We start from the raw sequence: 11,912 nt of genomic DNA on the forward strand, positions 1-11,912 counted from the left end.
AAGTAGAGGTGCAGATATTGCACGAGGCAACTTCAATAATTGTTTATAAAAAAAATATATATTTCAAATATTATTGCAAATATTTATGTTTATATTTTTCCAGGAAATACTAAATAATTCCAGTAATCCACCATGTTTAGATCCTGTACCTCCTCCGATATCAGCCATACCGAGGAAGAGAGCGCCCCCACGGCTTTTACCAATGATACCGTTCGTTGAAAAAGGAAATTCCAACGGGTTGCGAAAGGTCAAGAAGGAACGGCAATTGAAAAAGATTACGAGGAATAATCATGTGCTAAAGACGAAGGCAATAAAAAACAATGTGATACCAAAACATAGCAAACATTTTAATAACAACAATCATAAGGTTTTAGATAAAAATAAATGCGCTTATTTAGACAGAAACAGGTTTCTTAACGGAGTGCTCAAACATAAAAAATCAAAATGCACGTTTGACGACGTCTTAGCAGTGTTTAAACAAACAAAAAATGGACGCATATCTAAACGGAGACATTTATTAAAATGCCAAAGCAAACAGAGGAATAACAATTCTGTATATAATGTAAATGATAAGTTAATTGAGGTGGCTAATCTTACCTTGCCTAAAAATGGTCTCACCCACTTAAAAGACCGCCTTAAATCAAAGACAAAAGTTAACTCAAAAACTGAAAAGATCTCCAAAAATACATCTGTAAACCATATGATACCAATGGACCAATCACAGGTGAAGATTAAGCGAAAACGTGGTCGACCAAAGCGGAATCTCGATTTACAACTGCTGCAAACAAAAGATGCCTCAGAAACCGATGAAGCAGAAAGTGAAATAACGGGAAACAAACTACCTCACGGAACAGAGATTTCCACTGAACACGTTGTACCACTTGCTAAAAAACGACGAACTACTTCAACTAGACTTAGAACAACAAATGTCATTAATAATAAAACAATTGTTACGTCACCCTGCAATAGATCACCAAAAAGAACTCGCAATTCTACACCCATCCATGCCAAAGTTGTAACAACAGATGCCCCTGTACTTTACCCGAATCAGGGGTCATGGAGTGACCCCATCGCTTACGTAACGGCTATGTCTGAAGACCTTGACAAATGTGGCATTTGTAAAGTTGTTCCTCCAAAAGGCTGGAAGGTAATCTAATGAATATTACAGTTTGTTTTTCAGAAAATTTAGTTTTTAGAATTTTGTAGTACAGTCAATTCTCCCAATACCGGATACCTTTCGGCTTTCCAAGTATGATTTTCTGTAAAATCTGGTATTCGGAATGTTTTTTTAATGGTAAAAATAAATTTGGGAACTTCTAGACCTTGGGGAAAAGTCTGGTTTTGGGAGAGTTGACTGTACAGTTGAAAAGAATTCAGGATCTTTAGATTTAAAGACAATTTTGGTTTGAAAGTTTTGAGAGAGTCACTGCATTTCAACTACACTAGAACTCTTGGACGGATCCAGGAATTAAAAGTTTGGTGGTCGGACCATAGAGAGGTTCATCAGAACTCTTTGACATCCTCCTCCCAAATTCTCCACTGTAAAGTACAATGCTACTACTTTCTTTTAGTCTATTTCAGTTCAATATTAATCTATTTTTCCATAACATGATTTCAGTTTCACATCCATGAGAAATTGTTGCTTTGTAACTCTAGCTGCTTTTCAGATACACTAATGCAATTATACACAATACAAGAAAGTTAAATTATTTTAAAGGTCAAAGGTTGCAAGTTAGTACACGATCACATTGATGATATCCTAAATGTATTGAGACATGCACTTAATCTTAGTTAATTACAACACATAGCTAGACAGTGTCTTGTTATAAACGTTGTATATTCAAATCAGCGGCCATTTTCATTGGTTTGCTTGTTTAATTATAAAGGTCAATATAAACTTTAACGTTGACCTACATCCTGTCTTAGTTGACATATTTCTTCTAATCCTGGTATTAATGAGTTTAATGGGTGTTGTATGTCCTACATTTTTACGACTATATATTTTTACTATCCTGTATTTTTTAAGCCATGTATTTTTGAGACCAAAAATGTTTGCAACCATATGTTTTATTTTAAAATCTTTTAAATCTAAATTTATTTTTTTATCCAAATTTATTGCATATTTACAAAGCAGCCTAATCTTTATTTGCATGAATTTATTCATTTTTTTCAGTTTTTTAATATGTTCTCTATAGGGATATTTGTCATCTTATAGAGCTTGTCTTATATTCATTTAAATTCTCATTATTAAATAAAATACTTTTTTTATAGTAGAAAATTGTTTAAATATATAATTTTTGTTTGTTTAATCCTAGTTAAAAAAAATTGGTTTTTTTATATTTTTTTCAGACGGATTGTAAATTAAAAGAAGACATGAGATTTAATACCGAAGTGCAGTATGTTAATAGATTGTATCATAGGTATGACAGTTGGATATAAATATTAATAATTGTGGATTAGTGTGTAGTCAACAACCTAAAGAAGGACATGTGACGTTTGTATCTAACAAGCAAGAAATACTTTATTTTTTTACAATATTAGACACAGTGTAGTCTCGGTGGATTGACAATATTTGGCCAAAATTAGGGGTTGGTTTACACTCAGCTTGCATTAACAATGAATTTCTTATGTCTAAATTTATCTAAAATGTTGTTATCCATAAATGATGTTCAATAAATGTTTGCACATATAAATGACTTGTTTATTTTAAAATTTTGTTTTTATTTCTAGGTGGAATTTAGAGAGTCGTCAATTAGCATGTATCAAGCGGCATTTGAAAGAACAGGGCAACGGCATGGGACAACCTCCGCAGGTATGGCATGCTACATTCCTGTAGTCAGCAGTAATTCTATCTGTGCATTATTTAAGTTAAGCACTTTAGCACAGGACAGTTTCTCCATTGATTAGTACACTAACCAACACAAGGGTTATAATCTCCCACTAGTACACCCTCTCCCATTCAGAAGACACCTCTTTTAAGGGACCATTAGTTGAGTCCTGCATTTAATACAAAGTAACATAATTACCTATGCTTTTAGGTTGGAGGATGTGAGGTGGATTTGGTTAGACTATCTCAGATCTTATCAGAACATGAGGGTATGAAATCTGAAAACATCAGTAAATGGAATAAAATAGCAGATACTTTAAGGATACCAAAAACAGTAAGTATACTTTGGAATTGAGTTGTGGGGGTGGGGGGAGGTGGGATCCTATGGGATGGATGGATGGATGGGATTTTATGATAAAAGTCACCCAGTACTGTATCAATACAATGATTTTAATTAATGATTTTACTCAACATCTTTTGCCACCCCATTTGGCACAATAAATGTATTTGTTGTCAGGTTTGCCAAAATTAATAGAATAATCAATTTTATTTATTAAACTTTTATATTTCTTTGTTTTGTAAAGTTTATCATGTCTATTGCCGAAATGATTAAAAATAAAAAAATCCTTTTTGTTATTCAAATCTTAAAATAATTTTTTTTTTTTTGAACAGGTTCAAGGAAGAGTGAATAAATTATATAAAATCTACTGCCAGTACTTGGTATCATATCACACGTTGACGTCGGTAAGTTCAACTTAATTGGTTTTTGACGCAATATTTGTTTGTTTTTTGCAGTCTATAATAAACATTCTTTAAAATCAAATTGGTGAATATTTTTGTTGTTATTGCAGGAAGAAAAACTAAAGCTTGATACTGCTTTAGAAAAAGAGCGAACCAAAGCCCATAAATTAGGTAAGCACAGTCACATTTTGTTGTGTTTTGTCATATTCCTTTATAGTGAAAAGAAGAGCATTATCTGCTAATGTGATTTATTATTAATTTGGTATTTTATTTCATTTTTGTAGGAATTTTTAACTCAGTTGATGAAGAGAATTGTATAAAAGGGCGATGTGTAAGCTTACAACAGTTCTGTAAGTCTGCCTATAACACTCAACAGATGCACTTTAAGCACGAACCAACACCCATTGAAGTTGAGGTTAGTTGCCCTACTTAGTAGTCATATCCATACATATTAATAGGATAAAGAGAGAGACTAATGTTGCATGTTGACAAGGAGAAATGCCATGTGGACAGCAGTGGTGTAACGCATAGGCCTGAGACACCTGGTTGAGGAACCCTAAGTGGCCCTCCAAAGGTGGAGGCCTCAGACGTTTTTAGCCCTTTTCGACATATTTTATTTAATGCCTGTTTTTTCCTCTCAGGGCCCCATAAGCTCGGGGCCCCTGGGTTTAGCCAGTGAGCGCTCATAGCTTTTACGCCACTGGTGGACAGTGTGATATAGCCTACTTAGGCAATTGGTAAAACATGATTTTACTTTTGTTTATTTAGAAAGAGTATTGGCAAGCAGTAACAGAAGGCAGCCAGCATATATCAGTCAAGAAGGCAATCTTATCAACCACTTTATCTGGAAGGTTTGTGACTTGCTATTTGTCATTTTATTTTAATTGGTTTTATTTTATTTTTTTTGCTTCAGTTTATCTCTGTAATATTATGAGTGTTTATAAGTTTCTGTGTCCGTGTTTTGTCTGTTGTCTGTTAGTCTGTCTGTCCCTGTATGATTGGTGTTTAGTCTATCCATGTAATTTTGTCATCTTTCTGTCTTTTGTGTATTTTATTGTATTCTCATTTTTAATTTGTTTAGTTTTGTACTGTAGCTATAATTCAAAATAAAATGATAATGTTTTGTTAAAATCCTAATTAAATATGTGTATGATATTCACTAATAAATAATTAACCATTAAACCATCAACCGTAAGTGTAGTAAACATGTTTAAATGTCTACATTTATAAGGGGGTCACTTGAAATGTAATTAAAAACCTTCCAATCTTTCCGATCAATTTGATACCTCATGCATAAGGATATGTGCATTTCGACAAATGTACAACCTCTCTGTCTACACTATCAAACGTTATGTGACAAAAAATGTGATGTGCCCATATATGGACATGATGATGTCATATCAATACCATATTTTGGCACATCACACTTTTTTTGTCAAACTAGTTTGATAGTGTAGACAGAGCTTTATACTGTATATTCTTTTTAATAGTCTCCAGTCTATAGGTAATATAATAATTTAATGAAATAATAATGATAAATATATTGTTTATTGCAAAAAATCTTGTGCACTCAATTCAATACTTAGTGTGTTTACATTATTTACACCTTTTAGTGGTTTTCCCAGAAGCCAAATTTCATTTTCAAAGTAAGTTGATAAGTTGATGGCGCCGCAACAAACAGCATGTAGTGCTTGTAAATAAACAATACCCCAATATTAAATATTTTATCGAATTCTAATGTTTTTAAGTTTGAGAATTATCTGTTTTTTTTATTAATGGCATGTCATCCTATGAATGTTTTGTTTTTTATTTAACATAATGATTGATTTCTTAAAATGCTCTGTTACTCCTTGGAGACTCATTTTGTGGAACCAATGTCTAAGGAGTAAAATAGCATTTTAGAGATTTCTGGTAACATTACCAATTTGTTTATCAGGATAACTTTTTAATATTATCTTCTATTACACGTCTTTATTATTTTTCATAATTTAGACTTTTAAGAAATATTTGCACAAAATTAGTATCAAATCAAATTTTAATCCATAAACAAGACTAATGAAATACAGCTGTTTGAGCCTAATTCTGCCTACCTTTGTTATATTTTGTTTATAAGTATTTACATTATTTAAATGCAATTTTTGATTTGTTAATTTAACTCCTAATGAATATTGTATTTTGCATTATAAGTTATATTTAGCCCACTATGCACGCCAAATCCCAGTGACCTGGCCACAATTATGCATATCGCGCAGATTTTAATTTCAAAAGTTAGAATGAATATGGGCCTTAAAAACTCTCCAGCATGACTTCATGTGTTGTGTTCAGTTTTTCACTGAAAATGGTGTTTGGATACTTAATTTTACCTGTTCTGATGTTGTTTATACAGTTTACTGTTAAAGCTAATTGTATATTATTGTTTTTTCAGACACAGCTGGCATGTCACAAACATTTGTACAAATGAATTAAATCTACTTCACTGCCTTGGTAACAAGCACTCCATCAACATTCCACTTACTAAGATTAATATGTTATTTAGTACAGACACTTGGCATTGCAACCAACATGCATTAGCTACGATAGACTACCTCCATACTGGAGCACCTAAAATTTGGTAAGCACCTTTGCTTAAGTACATTTGTGTCATAAATGTTCTCTGCATTGTAACCACAGTACAGCATCAAACTTTCTCTGATGTGCCCATATATGGACATATGATGTCATATCACTACCATTTTAGCATATCACTACCATATTTGGGCACCTCACACTATTTTTGTCAAACTAGTTTGATAGTGTAGACAGCTTAATTCTCTCATTGATTAGTTAGTTCTTATTCATTTGTGATAGGTACTGTGTACCAGCCAGCCATCATGAGCAAGCTAAGCAAGTCATTAAGAACCAATTTCCACAACAAATTACAAGTATCCTTCATCCGCTAAACAATGCAAACTTTAAATGTATGGTAAGTAATCACATTTTAACATCAAATCATTTTTTAATGCCACATAAACAATTGGAAGAAGTACCGATAGTTTGTGAAGGGCCTCATGGATGTCAACCTATTCTGGTTTGAGTTCAGCTTGTTTAGCAAAGTTTATTAAAATAAATGTTGAAGATAACTTTTTTATCTTTTCAGGTACCAATAAGTTCATTCCTGAAAGCTGGCATTCCAGTGTATCGGTTGGTCCAGGAGGCTGGTCAGTTTGTGGTCACTTGGCCTGGAATGGCCATTGCTACCGTCTCTTGTGGTTACAATGTAGCCGAAGTGGTTGGCTTTGCCACGGCTAGCTGGCTAGGCCGTGGCCAGTCTGCATTTTCTGTACGTTTTGGTGTTATGTATTAAAAGCATTGAATGTCAATTATTTGTAAATTATTTATAAAATCACAGTAATTAAATAATTTCTTCATCTTTTTTTTTTCCAGATTTTTCAGGACTTAAAAGAGTCTTGTCAGTTTTCATTTGAGCATTTACTCACGCTGGTCGCTGCACAATCTAATCTCCATGGTAACACATACTTAATGGGTCAGGTTTTAGCTTTTCTAATGGACATCAGGTAAACAAATAAAAAACAATGTCTGATTGCTATTAAATTAGTAGTGCGTTGCCAAGGCATTATTGAAATAATAGTTTACTTTTAAGCCAATCTTTATTTGTTTAAACTATATAGTGGGGCTCCTTAGACCCAAAATACTTCAAATTTGGGTAGAAGCATAACACTTAACCTTAAAATATCGCCTTTAACTTTAAACCCTGAATACGATCTAATACAGTAGAGTGTTAAACCAAGCTTTGTTGTGTTAGGGATCGAGAAGTTATTTTGCGACGGGACCTGGCAGATCGTGGAATGAAAACCGCTATACGATTTGTGGACCAAGAAAGTCCGGCGCGGATACGAGATAAGCGTAGCAAACAAGTTTCAGCGGTAGAGACGGGAGACGAGAACATCTGCTGTGTTTGCAAATGTCCCTGCTATTTATCAATGGTGAGTAAATTAATTATATGTGAGAACGTAGAGTGCAGACTGAGAGGTTTCACAACTTGGTGGAGAGAAAAATGGATAAGAGGTTTGTGAGAATTTGTACAATTGTGCTTATCTCTTTGTTGGGCTTTTTTTTTCAGGTTGTACAGGAGAAAGAGAGCCGTATATTTTGTCTCAGCCATGGCTTAGAAGCTGCCAAAAAACCTAAAATCTGCCGTACATTGAAACTAATGTATAGGTATGCTGAGGTATGTAAATAAGGTTTAAAATAGAAAAATCCCAGATTCTGGCAAGCTTACAACAGCTATCGAAACATAATTTGTAACATTTTCTGTCAATCCTTATATTAATGTTATCTTAAGCTCTGTTTACACTATCAAACTTTATGTGACCAAAAAATGTGATGTGCCCATATATGGACATGATGATGTCATATCACTACCATATTTGGGCACATCACTACCATATTTGGGTATATCACTACCATATTTGGCACATCACACTAGTTTGATAGTTTAGTCAGAGCTGCTTAATCGTTCTCTTTTTAGTTTAAATTATTATTTTTTACATTGGGCTAGAATGTAGGTTTTATTGTAAAATCCATTTTGTTACCTTTTATTTTTGTAAATATTTTGTAGGATGAACTGAACACCATGATCGTTGATCTACAAGCGTCAATGAAGCAAGCATACGGGAAAAATTCACTTAAAAGAAGGAAAAAGAAAGATGATAAACCCTAGTGAATTCTTTCATTGGAATTTATTTATATTTTAATTATTAGTGGTCTGTTTTGAGGAGATCCAATCCTGTTTCTATCCGAGCAGTGCGATGAGATGTTGTGTGAGGAGTTCATAAGTGACAAGTCGAATACACCCAGTATCTCTTTTAAAATTTGCGTATGAGTGTGTTGTGAGTTGTGACAAGATTCTGTGGTTCGCGACAGACTTTTCACAACCGTGTGCGTGTGCTTTTACGACAGTATGCACGTTTGTAAATGTGTATTTCAATCACCTCACTACATCACTCAGGATATCAACTTACAGTTAATTTTGAAGGCTTTCAAAGTTTAAACTACAGTTAATTTTGAAGGAGTTCAAAGTTTAAACTACGGTTAATTTTGAAGGCGTTCAAAGTTTAAACTACAGTTAATTTTGAAAGCGTTTAACGTTTAAACTACAGTTAATTTTGAAGGCTTTCAAAGTTTAAACTACAGTTAATTTTGAAGGCTTTCAAAGTTTAAACTACAGTTAATTTTGGAGGCGTTCAAAGTTTAAACTACAGTTAATTTTGAAAGCGTTTAACGTTTAAACTACAGTTAATTTTGAAGGCTTTCAGAGTTTAAACTACAGTTAATTTTTAAGGCTTTCAAAGTTTAAACTACAGTTAATTTTGAAGGAGTTCAAAGTTTAAACTACGGTTAATTTTGAAGGCTTTCAGAGTTTAAACTACAGTTAATTTTGAAGGCATTCAGAGTTTAAACTATGCAGTTAATTTTGAAGGCTTTTAAATTTTAAACTACAGTTAATTTTGAAGGCGTTTAAAGTTTAAACTACAGTTAATTTTGAAGGCGTTTAAAGTTTAAACTACAGTTAATTTTGAAGGCTAACATTCCAGTGTGGCTTTAGAAGTCAAAGCCTTAAAATAACCTCAAAATGAAATAGCTTAATTGACAATCCAAAAGTTCAACTCTTTTCTGTGTTTGTATGTTTAGTAGATATTTTGTGTACTTTTCAATTTATTATTGTTATTTCATTATATATATATTATTATTTCATTGTTCTACTTATTGTTAAAAGGTTTACATGGCGTATAAACACTATTTGTTTCCAAAAAGAATAGACTCGACCATACTTTATTTTGGAAACTGATGATGTACCGCAAACCTAACTTTACAAATTTGTCTACTTTATTTCCGTAAAAGTGTGTTCATATTTATCTTCTTTTTTTATACACAGTAGTTTTAAGTTGTAGAACACCAACTATGTGAAGTTTTTTATTTGTGATGATGTGTGGGAGAAGGAAGCCTGTTGTGCCTCATTGTACAAGTCACAATTTTGAGAAATGCATTTTGTAGTGAGAGGAACGCTGAATAAAAGGAGAAACACGGCTGGCTTGTTAGTGAGAGGAACGCTGAATAAAAGGAGAAACACGGCTGGCTTGTTAGTGAGAGGAACGCTGAATAAAAGGAGAAACACGGCCGGCTTGTTAGTGAGAGGAACGCTGAATAAAAGGAGAAACACGGCTGGCTTGTTAGTGAGAGGAACGCTGAATAAAAGGAGAAACACGGCTGGCTTGTTAGTGAGAGGAACGCTGAATAAAAGGAGAAACACGGCCGGTTTGAGTTTGTCAGGTTGATAAAAGGAAACTAAAACATGAAGAATAAACATGTGTCTTTGTGGTCAGTTGCGTATCCTTCTGAAAAGTTTTGTATTTGTTTGAATATAATGATGTCATAATGCACTTAATGTGGATATTACTATGTATAGATAGTGTTTCTGTGTCTAGTACTTGTACAGTGGATAACAATTGTTTTAATAGATTTAGAAAGAAAAATGTTTTCGACCAATAGAAAGATTGTTTTAAATTTTTATCAACTAAAATTAATTTTAAAAGAATTGTACAGATATTGCATTGTATCTTATTGTTTTTCAATATTTATTTTTGTGTTTTTGCTATGTAATTCATGTTATTTAGATATTCTAAACTTGAAAGAAAAAGGACAATTTATATCTGAATTTTGTGAAAAAATAAATGTAATATCAGGAACATAATCAGGGGTTTAAATTGGATTGCTGAAATGTTGACACCCAGAGCTGCATAAGTGTTACATTTTAGTAGAAAACTAATCATTTTATTTGTGTTCCTAGTCTTTTTCTTCCAGACTCTAGTGCGCTGCAGAAATTATATAAAATGACATTTTAGTTTGTGTTCCTAGACTCCTCCTTCCAGGCACTATTTACTTATTCTACTACATGTGCTGCAAATCACAAAACATAGGGCAAATTTGTTAGGAATCTTTGAGATTATGTGTGTACAGTATCTTTAGGATATGCTTAATTTTGCAATAACATTAATTCATTTCCAATTGTTATTTTTATATAACACCATCAATATATAAACTTGCAAATGATAATTTTTAGAAAAATTACATCATTGATTTGGACAATCTATATCAAATAAACAGCTTATTTTTCTAATAAACTAAACAGTTATCTGAAGAAACTTCTTTAAAAGTGCTGTAAGAAATTTGATTAATGAACAAAGCCTCTACAAAGAAAGTTTAGAATTGTAAGAGCATCGATTAGAGGTTACAAACTCAGTACTAAAATGATACTTAAAATGCTGCTAAATACAGAAAAAAAAGGAAATAAAAAAATCTATTAGCATTCTAGAACAAGTTATTACTTGTTTTAATTACTTTTTATATCACAAGAAGCAGAAGATGGTAGTTTTTTTGTTTTAGCTTCTTACAACCGATTTACAAACACAAAAATCTTACACAATGTAACAAATGTTTGTACGAGTGTGTGAAAATGTTTCTGTGTGTAAACCCACCCTATGAGAAAGCCATGACCAATTACAAGCAATGGCTTATCATTGGCCAACTCGCGTCCTAGTGAGAACCAATCACACTTTAGTAAATTAGCGTCGTGTGTTGTTAAATGAATTCCATTAATTTCAAGCTGCATCAGAATTGATTCCTGGTGACGATTAAACAATGACAATCACTTTAAAAAGTAGTTGTACTAGTGTTGATTTTGTCTGATGGATTGACCAATGGGAAGCTTTGATAATGTATATTACATAGGTGATGATGATTTATAAAAAACAGTGTTGTTATAGTGATTGCTTAATGAATTGGCCAATAAGATTCAAACAACTTTCTTGGACATTTTTCCAAAAAAGCTTCAACCTTTTTGATTCCAATAGTTGATAGCACCTCAGCATTCTGACTTACTTGATACAAATGCTGCATGGTTAAAAAAAAGCAATGTTTTTAATTGTTTTATACAGGTAACTAGAGGAAAACTAGGAATAGTTTTACATTTTTTTTGTAATGTATTTCAATATAATTTATGTTTCATTATCATTATTTGTAAAGCTCTGTCTACACTATCAAACTAATTACCCAAATATACGACGTCATCGTTTCCATGTGTATTGGCACATCACATTTTTTTGTCACATAAAGTTTGATAGTGTAGACAGAGCTTAAGAGTGAAGATTGTGGTTTAGATGAATCGTTTTTGTACAAAGTTATGCAAATCTGAGGAATTTGAATAAAATGTCAAATTGGCATTTAATATCTTGTCATTTTTATTATACAATCTTGTTCATAACTTGTATAGATGTGTTTACATTAT

At 32.6% G+C, this 11,912-nt stretch overlaps 1 protein-coding gene across 1 annotated transcript in view; it reads left to right on the top strand.

Annotated features, from left to right (window-relative positions):
* Positions 1-11,852, top strand: part of LOC144849958 (protein Jumonji-like) — a 28,471-nt gene extending 16,619 nt beyond the window's left edge. The window contains exons 6-20 of the mRNA XM_078707094.1: positions 104-1,147; positions 2,350-2,420; positions 2,731-2,812; positions 3,039-3,161; positions 3,500-3,571; positions 3,679-3,739; positions 3,853-3,983; positions 4,337-4,419; positions 5,994-6,179; positions 6,416-6,530; positions 6,705-6,887; positions 6,992-7,122; positions 7,371-7,551; positions 7,689-7,796; positions 8,187-11,852. Of these exons, the coding sequence (XP_078563220.1) occupies positions 104-1,147; positions 2,350-2,420; positions 2,731-2,812; positions 3,039-3,161; positions 3,500-3,571; positions 3,679-3,739; positions 3,853-3,983; positions 4,337-4,419; positions 5,994-6,179; positions 6,416-6,530; positions 6,705-6,887; positions 6,992-7,122; positions 7,371-7,551; positions 7,689-7,796; positions 8,187-8,288 (2,673 nt within the window). The 3' untranslated portion in view covers positions 8,289-11,852. The remainder of the gene's footprint in view (positions 1-103; positions 1,148-2,349; positions 2,421-2,730; positions 2,813-3,038; positions 3,162-3,499; positions 3,572-3,678; positions 3,740-3,852; positions 3,984-4,336; positions 4,420-5,993; positions 6,180-6,415; positions 6,531-6,704; positions 6,888-6,991; positions 7,123-7,370; positions 7,552-7,688; positions 7,797-8,186) is intronic.
* Positions 11,853-11,912: the final 60 nt, after the last annotated feature.

Source organism: Antedon bifida, chromosome 8 (genome assembly GCF_963402885.1).
Source record: "Antedon bifida chromosome 8, ecAntBifi1.1, whole genome shotgun sequence".
NCBI lineage: Eukaryota > Metazoa > Echinodermata > Crinoidea > Comatulida > Antedonidae > Antedon > Antedon bifida.